The 13,903-nt window shown below is 45.7% G+C and overlaps 1 protein-coding gene across 1 annotated transcript in view; it reads right to left on the reverse strand.

The window, feature by feature from the left end:
- Positions 1-7,066: 7,066 nt before the first annotated feature.
- The window catches only part of LOC119185310 (solute carrier family 41 member 1), a 28,594-nt gene continuing 21,757 nt past the window's right edge, over positions 7,067-13,903 (reverse strand). The window contains exons 7-8 of the mRNA XM_075894593.1: positions 9,578-9,627; positions 7,067-7,339 (exon numbers count right to left, since the gene is read on the reverse strand). Coding sequence (XP_075750708.1) covers positions 7,067-7,339; positions 9,578-9,627 — 323 coding nt within the window. The remainder of the gene's footprint in view (positions 7,340-9,577; positions 9,628-13,903) is intronic.

Consider the following 13,903-nt stretch of genomic DNA (forward strand, 5'->3'; position numbering starts at 1 on the left):
ATTTTGGAGAACGTCAAGCCCTCGTATTAGGCTTTCTCGTGGATAAAGAAGGCGTGCGACCAGACCCACAGAACACCACAGTGGTTCGCAACTTTGAGCCACCACGAACAGTGAAGGACCTGTGAAGTTTTCTGGGTCTGTGCTCATATTTCCGCCGATTTGTTAAGAACTTCGCACAACTTGCCTCACCACTGACGTCCCTTCTTCATAAAGAAACACCGTACATGTGGGATGATGAATGTGAGGCTGCATTTCAACAGCTGAAGTTTTTATTGACTTCAGGGCCCATCCTAAAGCATTTTGATCCTGATGCTTTGACTGAACTTCATACTGATACTAGTGGACTAGGTGTTGGTGCTGCGCTGGTCCAACGCTGTAACAGTCGCCAGCACGTCGTAGCATATGCCAGTCGGACACTGACCCGAGCAGAGACGAACTACATCGTCACCGAGCTTCAGTGCTTAGCAGTTGTCTTCACCATTCAGAAGTTCCGACCACATCTACATGGCCGCGAGTTCACAATAGTGACCGATCACCACTCACTATGCTGGCTTGTGGGACTTCGTGACCCGTCTGGCCGGCTGGCTCGTTGGGCGTTGCGCCTCAAAGAGTACAACTTTTCTGTTACCTATAAGAGCGGACGATGTCACACAGATGCCAACTGCTTATCCCGCCTTCCTTAAGTGCACACCAATGCTGACGACAATGACATTGATGACTATTCAGTTTCTGTCTCTTCCGGCTTCCCAGATACCAGCAGCTTCAAACGTGTGCAGCAGCGCGACCCTACTCTGAAACCCTTGCTCGAAGCTGCACATAACTCCGTCGACAAGCACTTTAAAATTTCAAATGGCTTGCTGTATAAAAGAAACTATTCAGCCGATGGCCTCCCATTGCTTCTAGTGGTGCTGGAAAGCCTGCGCTAGGTCGTCCTTCGTTCTGCGCACGATTACATAACATCCGGTCATCTCGGTTTCACACGCACGCTACATCGACTACATGAGAGGTTCTACTGGCCGAAAATGTGGAAGACCACAAAACAGTACGTCTCCAGCTGCACTATATGTCAGCGCCACAAGCGATCCACCACTGCCCCGGCAGGTTATTTGCAGCCCATCCCTCCACCGACATCCTCTTTTGAAAAAGTCGGCATCGACATGCTCGGACCCCTTTCTAAGACCCCATTGGGCAACCGATATGTTATAGTGTGCGTCGATTATTTAACGCGTTATAGGGAAACGGACGCACTGACATCGGCCACAGCAGCCGTTGTTTCTTCTTTTCTGTTACAACGGGTCATACTGCGTCACGGTGCTCCACGGGTTGTCATCAGTGACCGTGGACGACAATTTATGGCCGATATGGTTGAAGAAATTTTGCGCCTGTGTGGCTCCTTTTATTGCCACACCACTCCTTACCATCCGCAAACTAACGGTCTCACTGAGAGAACAAATCGAACTCTCACGAATATGCTATCGATGTACGTTGATGCTGACCACAGGAACTGGGACGCCGTCTTACCGTTTGTTACTTACGCGTATAACACCGCCAAGCACGAAGTGACTGGACATTCGCCCTTCTTTCTGCTTTAAGCACGAAATCCACAGAGTTTTCTGGACACTCTATTACCTTTCTCGCATCAGGAAGATCTGTCCATCGCTCAGACGTTGTGTCGCGCTGAAGAAGCACGTCAACTAGCGTGCCTTCGAACATTGTCTCCGCAAGAACACAGCAAGAGTCGCTACGATGCCAAGCATATCCTCGTAGAGTTTTTTCCTGGTGACTACGTGTGGCTGTGGACTCGTGTTTGTAGAAAACGATTGTACCGGAAGTTTCTAGCAAACTATTGCGGCCCATTCGTGATAGTCACTCGTCTCAGTAACGTGAATTACGTTGTCGCCCGAGTCACAGCCAATAACCGACGTTCGCGCACTACGCAAATTGTTCACGTAGCCCGCCTGAAACCGTGCCATCATAGGCCTATTTAACTCGCTCGGCGAGCTTCGTCTGCCGCCGGGGGAAATGAAACTAAGATGCACGAGCCTACGGGGCACGGAAGGGGAAGAAGAGTAGTGGAGCGGCGCCTGGACTGTGTGGTTGGGTGGAAGCGTTCTAGGCCTGTCTCAGAAGTACGCTGCTGTTTCACAACGCCATTTCACCTCATCTGTAAATAAACACAGTCACTCGTAACAGTATATTGAAGGAACGACAACGTTTTCACTTTGTTCCGTGGTCTTGAACTTATATTTTTTGACTTCGAGCTCAACGGCCGTTCAAATTTACTCACGCATTTGATGCAGCAGATAATAAATGTGTATTTGTGTTGCGAGTTTTGTTTTGTTTACTGACCTCCAGTGCACCGTATGCTCTGTCTCTCCCTCCCCTAAAAAACCCCTTGAATCGCAACGTAAAATATATTGGATGACATAGTGCGACCAGTTACAGTGTACAATACATTGAACAACGCTTTGCGGCGAGGTGACATCACATGGAGAAAGACAACGTGACACAGGTGGAGAACGTGACAGTTACCCAGATGGCATCGCTTTTTTTCAGTTTAGTTCTGTTCAAGATTTTAGGTTTAGGCATTCGTCGTGATTTTCAGCTGCGAACAAACGGAGCCTTTACTCATACCGAAATTTCTCCAGCCTGAACTTTTTAACGCTATCACGTTCAAATCTTCACCGATAGCGTAGAGCGAGTTTTCCCATAATGAAAAAGATTGAGCAGTCATGCGGTCTCTGGCTCATTGATAAATACACAACGTTAGATCACTAGGAGCGTCGCCAAAAGTTATTGTATAGTACTATGAAATGATTGAGTTTTACAAAAAATTTATTACGCTTGCTCTTTAGTTATATAGGTAACTGTATCGTACTGTGCGTACTCATTCCCGTAATATTAAGTATCAAAGATGTTTTAGAAACTTGTAAAACCAAAAAATATGCTTCATTTGAATATGAAGTAAATGTTACCTTGAGCATACTTTTTTTCATGTGAAACTGGCCCTTTTGGTGTCCTTAGTATTTTCCTCAAGAACTTCAGCTAATTCTGGGGCTGTGCTTTATGACGCTGTAAGACTTGTTTGTTTTGCCTTACGCACCACCTATTAATGATATTGTTACCACATATGCAATTTAGGTATGTGCATCTGTGTAGTGGGGAACAGGGTGGTGCAAGACGAGGAGGACGTTCGCCGAACAAATGCCGAGACATTGCTTTCTTTGCGACAAACAGTGATCTGCAATCACTTTATCAGACATTACAGAATTACCTAAACATGATAGAGGAATGGCTTCAAAAAGTTGGAATGTCTCTGAACGTAAACAAAATCATGCTTCTAGCGTTCTCGTTCAGGGATCCTGTCAACATCTCCTTGATGTATGGCACAGACCAGATTCCCCTGGTGGATTCACTCAAATACATAGGCATCATATATAACAGCCCGTTAAATTGGAAAAGCCACATTGATCACATTGGGTCCAAAGCAACACGAGCCATGGGGTGGTTACGCAAGCTCAGCAACATAAAAAGGGGGTTGAAAAAATACATTGGTAATGGTCTATAAAATGTACATTCGCCCTATCATGGAGTTCGGCTGTGTCCTATTTTTGGTTAGTGCGACATATAAAATAAGACCGCTAATACTATTAGAAAGGGAGGCTTTACGACTGTGCCTTGGACTGCCCAAGTTTGTTGCTAACAATGTGCTATACATGGAAGCGCGTCTACCATCATCGTTGAATAGATTCAAAATGTTTACTATACAAACTTTTTTAAATCTATAAACTGTGCCCCAGAGAGCATCGTCTTATGCTTTTATTAAAGAACCAAGCTTATTTTTCGAAACTTGGTGGTCGCAATTACACTTCCCACAGATCATGTTCGTTCAAGCGCTGCTGGAACCCACTGAACATCAAAATCAAACATATTTTCTCAACAAGAAACGTTAATTTAGATCTTCAAATAGAATTTGAGAATATTTATTCCTCTTACGCAAAGCAAATGCCATTTGAACATTTAAATGATCGGCTGCAGCAAAACTTGGCACACGTGAACATGAACAATATAATTGCGACTGATGCATTCGTATCAAATGAAAAGGGTGGGCCAGGTATCTTCTCACGTTTCCTTGACTGGTCTTTTTCGGTTAGACTCCCAGATTACACACCAATCTTCATAGCAGAATTATTTGCTATTGTACTGGACCTACGGAAACTTCCTTTGGGCGAATCGGAAGCAGTCGTAATTACAGATTCTTTTTCAGTATGTGCTGCTCTATCTTCAGGAGCCAACTTAACACTTATGCACATGTTTCGAACACTCATACCGACAAACTTAAAAAAGCGGCAGCTCCTATGGGTACCAGGTCATCGTGGCATATATCTCAATGAGATGGCGGATACACTAGCCACAGTACGTCTTAGCGGTCCCCTTATCCTGATATTTCCTGATACGGCTTACGCGACAGCAATAAGGTTTAGAAACCTCTGTTTGCATGAATACTACTGCTACTCAACGAATAAATATGGAGATTTCGCACATCTAAGATGCCGCTTGAATACACAGTGGTGCGCAACACGGCGCTTGGAAGTCACTTTTACAAGACTGTGTTGCAGAATTCTGCAACTGAATTATTATTTGCATAAAATTGGTCTAAAGGCATCACCTTTATGTGAGACTTGTGAAGAAATGGAAACAATAGACTATTTCTTTTTGTTCTGTCGCCAATATTCTCATCAGCGGAAAAAATACCTGGTAGCTCCACTCGAAAAATTAGGATTAGAATTAAATGTGGCAGTAATTTTGTCATTTCGCAGCATTAAATTCGGTTACAGCCACAAGGACGTCTGCTCTGCGGTATTTCACTACATAATTGAAACAAAGCGATTGCCATTTTAAACTGCCTATATATATATATATATATATATATATATATATATATATATATATATATATATATATATATATATATATATATATATATATATATATATATATATATATATATATATATATATATATTTATATCATTCGTTTTAGACCTGCCTTTACCTCTGTCTCAAATCGCATCTGATAGCCTGCATCGCTCCCTGCTCAGATACACTCCTTTTTCAATTTCTGGCTTTTCTTTCTATATATTTCTTTTTAGTCCAAAGTTACGTTGTGTTTGAAAAACCATAAGCCTTTTATTTAAGATCCTGCCGCCCGGTTCTTGGCCGATCCCCCTTTGTAGGGGTGCGCTGAATTATCAGGGATTATCATCATCATCATCATCATCATCAGACCACTCAGCTGTGAAGGGTCGGTGACGAGCTTGCTGAGGGTGGCTGCCCACCTCTGTGTGGCGGGGCCGTGACGATAGCCTGGGCCATATCGCTGGTCGGCTGCGAATGAGTCACGACGTGGCCACGGAGTTCCAGTTTCACTGATGTCTGTCACACATACCGATGGTTGCAAAGGACCTAGTGGCGCCGCCGTGTAGTAGGGTGGACTGGTAGGCGGATGAAGACTGGTTTCGTCAACCCAACCACCTTGTCGCTGCAGCTCTTCACGTACTATGGCCCGAATAGTAACAGCAAGGTCGGCGGACGTACTCACATCGACGCTGGTGACCGTTGTCACAATTTGCCAGCCTACCAAATTTCGGGGCAATACGACGGGTCTTCAGCTTCTCGAAAGTATGGCAGTGACGTTGGACGGCGGAGACGGAAGTGAGGTCTTCCCTGCCTATCAAAAAATTGTAGACATCCTCTGCTATACTCTTCAGAAGGTGTCCGACCATGTTCTTTTCAGACAAATACGGGTATATGATCTAGCAGAGCATCAGAACCTCCTCTGTGTAGGTAATACACGTTTCTCCAGGAGTCCAAGCTCTTTGACCCAACGTGCGCTTCACGCTTTTTCTTCGAATCAGAGTCGCCAAAGCATTTCTCGAGTTTTTCAGCGAAACAATCCCACGTGAATCTTCATGGTTTTCGTACCACATCAGGGTGGTTCCCGTGAGAAACAGCGTGAAATTTCCCAGTTGGTCGGTGGGATCCTAGCAGTTGTACTGGCTCACCCTTTGGTAATGTGTCAACCGCGCATCCACATCTTCTTCTGCCCTTCCCGTGAACGGGCGGGGTTCCATGTAGTGATACCAAGGTGCAGCCGGCACTGACCTTTGCATGGTTGAGAAGCCGTTATCATCGCTCTCAGCCATGACGGTTGTTGTCGGTGCAAACCGGCAAGACAACAGCTCCAGCGAAGTTCAAACAGCTGTGGCTCCGTGGTTCGTTGACGTGCTGTTAACCACCACCTCCACCAGTCTGTTTCGTCTACGAGAGGGGTTTATTCAGAGCCGACGTAACGGTCGACTTGAAGGTATACAATGAACGTGCATCAGAGATGTAGACGTAGATGTAGATCCTAAACTCGTGGCTCACACACACTTTGGCGGATCGGCGAAAATTGGGTAGCTTACCAAAAAAACTAATTTCCTCTTGCCACCAACCGAAAGTCCTCTTCGTCTCGCACCACCCTGTTCTCCGCTACACAGATGCACATACGTAAATTTCATATGTTGTAACAATATTGTCGGCATTGCCTTCGGCAGTTCAAGTTATTCATCACTGGCATGTATCCCAAAACGTCTTCTAAATGTTCATGTTTATTACTATACAGTGCTCGCAAAATGTACCATCACAAGTAAAAATGAGACAAAGAAGACATAGAGTGTAGTTTTTTTATCCAAAATATTGCACAGAAAACCCATATAACTTGCGCAACACTCATACTTACGTCTTCACGTAGCTGATATGATATCAATACGTTGTCGAAGCATACTTGAGCTTTGCGACGTATGCATGCATACACGCACAAAGTAAAAAAGAACCAAAGGGTCAGCAAACTTTCATTTTCGCAAATATAATTGACGTAATAAAGATAAAAGCATAATAACCTTATAAACAACAAAAAATAAAACAACAAAGTGGTCTTGTCATCACATATCAAAGCGCACAATGTGCAATGAGCACTGAAACTGCGCCTGGTCCACTCAGCTGGAGCAAAGTACGTGGCATCACTAGGACAAGGTAGAATTGCCGTAACTTGGCGTAGAAGACGACGTATGCGCAGTGAGATGAGTGGTCACGGGCACGTAGGAGCGCCGCTCTTCTTCTTGAACGGCCGATTCGTCGCCCATGTAGTAGAGCAACGCGTAGGCCAGGGTGAGAAATCCCGTGCCAAGGAAGTCGCCGCAGCCCGTCAGGCAGGGGATGGCCGCGTTGTCCGGGTCGACACCCCAGTTCCAGAGGTGGTACACGATGAGGCGCGCCAAGTACAGCAATACCAGCACCTTCACAATTCGAGTAAGAGTTGGTTGTTCCGGCTTAATATTACTAGTTGCAGTCGCACGTGTCAAAGCCACGACATATTTACTAGGCATGTCGTAGCAGAGAGCTTCAGAAATTCTGACACCGCCACTCGCTAAGGTGTACTAGTCGCTAGGGCACTCGGCTGCTGACTGGCAGGTCGGGGGAATGTATCTCGATTTCGGTGCCTGCATTTTCGATGGAGGCGAAAGTTCTGTAGGCCCGTGTGCTCAGGTTTGGGTGCACGCTAAAGAACCTAAGGTGGATTAAATATCCGGAGCCATCTACTACAGCGCCTTTCATATACATGTGGTGGTTTGGGGCAATGAACCCCACATATTATCATCATGCGATCAAATCACAGCCCCAGCGTTCGTATGTTCGACGGATGCCCATGTGCTTGAGGCCCATGTTTGAGGCCCATGTGCTTTGATTTAGGTGAACGTTCAAGAACCTCAGGTGGTACAAACTTCCGGAGCCATGCTCTACAGTCTCTCGCATATACATACAGTGGTTTTGGAACGTTAAGCACCAACAAATATATTGTGGCTAATTTCAGTAACGAGTACCAGCACCTGTTTTGTCACACCGCCATCACTTTAGCTTACCCTGTCGAAGACATTGCTGAACGTTTCACATCTACATCAGCCGACTACAAGCTTCGACCTACACCAGGTGACGTGACTTCGTTACTTGACGAGTTGATGTCAATTTGACCCCCTCGGAACAGCAACAGACTGAGCTACGTGAACTGCTATATAGAGTTAAAGAGTGCTTAGCATCCAACTCGCAGGTTGGTCAGACACTGATTCCCAAATACCGAATAATTGCATATACCGACACCTCACCCATAAAACTAAACCCATACTGCGTTTTGGCAAAGGTACGTGACGTGATAAATCCTCACGTTAAAGAGATGCTGCAAGATGACGTTATCCAACCTTCCAAGACTGCTGTAGTCATCTCCGGTTGTTCTCGTAAAGGAAAAAGATGGATCATTGCGCTTCTGCGTAGACTACAGAAAACAACAGCGTAGCTAAAAAAGACGCCTATCCGCAGCCCCGCATGAATGATTCCCTCGGCAGACTGCGGTAGGATAAGTATTTCTTATCGATGTTCTTGAATAGTGGCTACTGGCAGATCGAAGTTGATGAACAACACGAAAAAATCGCCTTCGTTATACCAGAGGGCCTATATGAATTCAAAGTACCTCCCTTCGGCTTCTGTTCTGTACCTGCGACATTTCAGAGCACTAAGGACACTGTTCTTACCGGTCCAACGTGGCACATGTGCCTAGTTTATCTAAATGATGGTGTCATGTTTTCTGCGACCTTTTAGGAGCACATAAAGCGTCTGCAGGCAGTGCTGGAAGCACTCCGCTCTGTTAACCTTACGCTGACACCAGAAAAAAGCCACTTCTGTTACAAAAAATTGAAGTTTCTCGGCCATAATTTCAGTGTGGATGGTGTTCGCCCAGACCCTGACGAAAGCACCACCGTGACCTCGTTTCCCATTACACGTGAGAGGAAGGTGGTAAATGGCTTTATAGGGCTCTGTGCGTACTATCGCTGCTTTATAGCCAATTTTTCCGGGATTGCTGAACTGCTCATTAAATTCACTCGTGAAGACGTGTAATTCGTCTGGGAGGAAGAACAGGACGCAGCTTTCTCTGAACTACGGGAGCATTTGCAGACACCGCGAGTCCTCGCTCACTTTTAACCAAGATGCTGATACTGAGATTCATATTGACGCCAGTAACGTGAGTCTTGGAGTTGACCTCGTCCAACTACAAGAGGGCATGGTGCAAGTGATAACGCTCTTTCCCGTGCCGACCTAAACTACTCCACGTCAGAAAAAGCGTGCCTCACTGTTGTATGGGACACGATGAAGTTTAGGCCTTACCATCATGGACGCCACTTCAAGCTAGTGAACGACCATCATTCGTTGTGCGCGTTAGCCAACCTACAGGACCCGTGTGGGCGACTGGCACGATGGAGTCTTCGTGTGCAGAAATTCGATTTCACGATCACTTTCAAATCCAGCCGCACGCACGAAGATGCCGATTCGTTGTCCCACGCCCCTGTCGACGTTTGTGGCCATGACAACGAAGATGACGGTAGTACTACACTATCCTTCCTACAACTGATCTGATTACACGACAGCACGCGGACGACGAAATACGTGCAGTTGTCAAAAACTTGAAAGACGTAACCCTTCCATACCTCATTGTACTTCTCGAAGCCTGTCGTCATTATGCCTGTGAGATGGGGCCCTGTATAAGAAAAACTCCAACAGCATTGAGAGAACTTATCTTCTAGGCGTGCCAACTGACTTGCGTGATGACATGCTTCTCGCCTGCCACGATGAGCTCACATCTGGTCACATAGGTTCCCTTCGAACTCTCGATCGAGTTCGGCAAGCGCACTACTGGCCTAAGCTTTACGCATCTGTTAAGCGATACGAGAAAATCCGCCGGGATTGTCAACGCCACATATCCCTGCACTGAAGCCCGCGGGGCTTCTTCAACCACTCGAACCACCTAGGGTGACATTCGATCAAATAATAATAGATTTACTGGGGCTCTTTTCGCTGACATCTGCCGGCAACAAGTGGATCGTAGCAGCCACGGACTATTTGACGAAGTACGCCGAAACAAAGGCACTACAGCGTGGTACAGCATAAGCGTAGTAAAAAAGGGCGTGTGTGGGCTTCGTAGCCTTGGCTGTGCTGCCACAGGAAGTTGTCACCGAGTATAGTGAACACTCTTTCGGACCGTTTATCTGCAATAGAGAGGACACCAGAAAGCGAAGTTAGCTGTTTCGCCCGCTGGAAGATGCGCCGAAGTGATTTGGCCTAACCCGGGCGTTGTTCGGCGTTGCGAGGGTTAGCAGAGCCGATCGCGTTCACGCATAGCGACGTCGCAACGGCAACACCGACAAGGCGTGGGCCAGGGAAGCCGAATTCAAGCGCCGGAAGTGAAAGATCAATGACACCGACGAGGTGTGAGGGCGGGAACGGAGAAGGCGCGCTGGTAACACCGACGAGACGCAAGCCAAGGAAGCGAAGCGCAAGCGTCTTCAACGCGTCGGCAACACCGACGAGACGCGAGTGAAGGAAGCCAAGTACAAGCACCGACAGCGGAATGCCAACGCTGACGAATCCTCGACGTCATCGTCGTTTGGCAACGTCTCGAAAGCGCCACACGCCTCCACTGAAGCACCCGTACGCAAGCGCTGGGCTCCGCCGGGCGAACAAGAGGCGACGTGTAAGAACGATAAGGGCTTTTTGAAGACACAACTGGTTCGAGTGAGTTGCCTTGCGCATCGGTGACGTGTCGATCTTCGTGCTCTACGTCACTTCCAACCTGCCGAAGGAGCAGCTTCAGCGCTGTCTGAAGGAGGCGCTGACTGTTGAAGTGAGTGAGGCCTGTCGATGTGCCTCTTATAGTCGCGGGAGATTTCAACGTTTTCGTCAGCGCAGACGAGAATGGCTCGTCGATTACATGCTAGACGTCCACTCGCTGAAGTGCGTGTCGGTAGAACGGAAATCACCCACCACAATAAAAGGAATGCGCATCAATCTGGCCTTAGCCAACTGCGACGCAGAATGTCTGCAGGAACCTCTCAGCGTGCACTTCACCGATCACAAGGCGGCGATCATCAAGGCGAAACACGCGCCTGCTCCGGTCCAGCGCCCGTGTCCCCTCTGAAGAAACTAGACATACGCCAGCCATCGCTTCAAACGAATCTTCCAGCACTCACCGCAGAACCCGCGTTAGCGCCTTTTCAAACCGTCCCGCCACGCATGCTAAACGCTGATGTTTCGCACTCTTTCAGGGTGCCGTTCGAAGAGAGGGTTCAAATTTTTTATTATCGTAAATTCCAATCCCTTGTGCTTCTTCAACGTCCACCTAGATTTAAGTTCATGGGCCTCTAGGTTTCTCACTTCCATCGAAAATGGGGCCGATGCAGAGAGGATAAGATCCAGAGACATGTTGCTGACACTCGAACACCATAATTAATAGACCACCGTGGCGGAACTGGGATAGGACAGGTGCTATTACGAAAAGTGGCTAAACAGTCTTTAAGACACTTTGTTGCCCTATTAATGTAGTTAGTTAGGTGTAATAAGGTTGACCTATAATATATACTTGTACTTAAAAAATTCCCCTCTCTTCTTTACAGCATTTCCTGTCACCCTTTTTATTACAACAAGCTTCCGGAGTAACCGTGGCTCTCACGTCATTTTAGGTATCACTACTTCAATAAAAAAGACTTGATTCTGTTATACATTGCAGAGAGTGGAGTTTGTCTAAAAACGGCATCTTGCTCATGCTTGTCATAACCTACCTCTGTACCTTGTTGTTGGAATTTTTACGTATACATTGCTTTCGATTCGCACTACTACACCCTAGTTTTGAACTCTTACTTTACATACCTTCGTGAAGGGCCTTCGGAGGGTTGGTTTTGGGACGTTAAGCCCCACATATCAACCTTTGGAGGGTGAAGGCCGAACATAATAAGGATAGCCTCGGGCAAATTGAGAACGGCTAGAAAACAGCGTGCCTAGATGACGCAATTCTGGGTTACCTTATAGAGTATATGATCCGGATACTTAGAATTTGAAAAGGGTGAATGTGACTAGAAAGTATTTTTTTTGTCTCGCCTTTCTTTTTATTCCGCTGTTGAAGTGTTGCATGCAGTATGTCTGTTGAAGCGTCTGTCTAGGAGGCATCCGCGTCGCCTTTTGCACTCATATCGGAACGCCAAACCACCCAAAGAACAACAACAAAAATTAATGATATAATGATAAATATTATTAATAATACTGATAAAATTCTTAGGAAAGAACAATAATATTATTAATGAACTGACTGTGATAAACTAACGGCTAAAGTGCATCACCACATCCTCCATCCCTCGTGCGTAGGCCTCAGGCTTGGCTTAAAACGCCATGATGACAAATGGGCGGTTACAGCATCTCATCGTGACTTCTTGTTCAAGCAAAAAAAAAAAAACACCACGCTTGCGCGAGACGCGCTGCACTGTCACTGTGAAAGCTGCAAGAGTGGCATTGCTAAAGACATCTTTTTATTCATACATTGTGTAACAGCTACGAGCGCACTTGCAGAGTAGCGATTATGCCATAAATAACAATTATTTGTGGTAGTAAGGCATCCACTATGGCATTCTTGGTCATAACGCTATTGGCATTGTGTGATGTCTGGTTGTTTCGTCGCTGTTCTGGAACAATTTATTACTTATAATAACGCGATTTTTTTCTCGACATGAAAGCTGCCTAGTGTTAATCTGAAACGAAGTTTCACGCATGAGGTCTCAAGCACCGGTGTAGCTTAATGGTAATTTACTGGCCTGGAGGGCAGGGGACCTGGTTTTGAATCCCAGTCGTGCCTCGGAGTTTTTATTTACTTCGCTTGTTTCTTTTTTTCCACAGCACGCGATAGCGGATACGGACACCAGCGATGGACAATTACGGCACGAAGGCCCTTGTGCTCTCATAATATCTTTCTCTGTAATGCATTAGTGACTGTCTGAAAACTTGAAAATTGCTACCAAAGTTTATGTGGCCATTACCTCCCCCCCCCGCCCGGGAAAAACTGAACTGAAAATTACGAACACAAAAGATACCAATATAGTCATGCGAAAAAGAAAACCCCTCCAGCTGGCATGGGCAGTTTATATATAAAACTGAATCAGCGAACATGAGAAAATCGACACAACCATTCAGTTTTGGTGCCATAGAGTGCGTTTACGAGTCTTTCAAATAGATGGCGCCAACGACTCGTGGAGCGTCAAAGTGAGTCAAAGCCGTAGTTTAATTCCCCAAAAAAGCACGTCTTATTGTAGGTGCTCAGGCTGCGCATTTTTTCGCCGGGCTTAAGTTTACCAGCATCGGACGCGATAAAGAATGATTTGGTACAAGTCAAGTATGCTTCTGTTTAATTGCAAATACCAGTTTCACTTGGTGATAGTTATCTCTGTTTTTTCCTGCTTGAAACATAAGCTTGCCAGTTCATTAGTTATTTATTTCAGTTTTTCCTTATTTGTTTAGGTATGTATTTGTATATTTATTTACTTATACGCTTATTGATTGATACTGTGATCATGTACACGATCTTGGCAGCTTGGTACATTATATAGGTGCATCAAAATAAAAAAAGACCCAGGAAACAATAAATTTGTTCGCACGTGTGCTTTGATGAACAAAACTAAAGGGCAATAAGCGTTAGTCCAGCATTTTTTGGGTCCAACAGATGAGTTAGCAGGAGGTAAAAGAGAAAAAATACACATATCAAAATTATTCTAGCCAGAGAAGATAATTGCTTCCTACCGAAGGTGAGATTCAAATTGCGAGAGGTAATCTTGAATCAACCTTTTACCGGGCTATTTGTTCCGATCCACTACAGTCAATTCTAGGAAAGAAAGAATTTGGAACGTGTCATGATTACAGTTACAGCTAGTGAGTTCCTGGGTCTGGTATCGTAACCTGACAAATATAGAAGGTGCGACGTGTCGATCTTGAATTGA

This window comes from Rhipicephalus microplus, chromosome 5 (genome assembly GCF_043290135.1).
Source record: "Rhipicephalus microplus isolate Deutch F79 chromosome 5, USDA_Rmic, whole genome shotgun sequence".
NCBI lineage: Eukaryota > Metazoa > Arthropoda > Arachnida > Ixodida > Ixodidae > Rhipicephalus > Rhipicephalus microplus.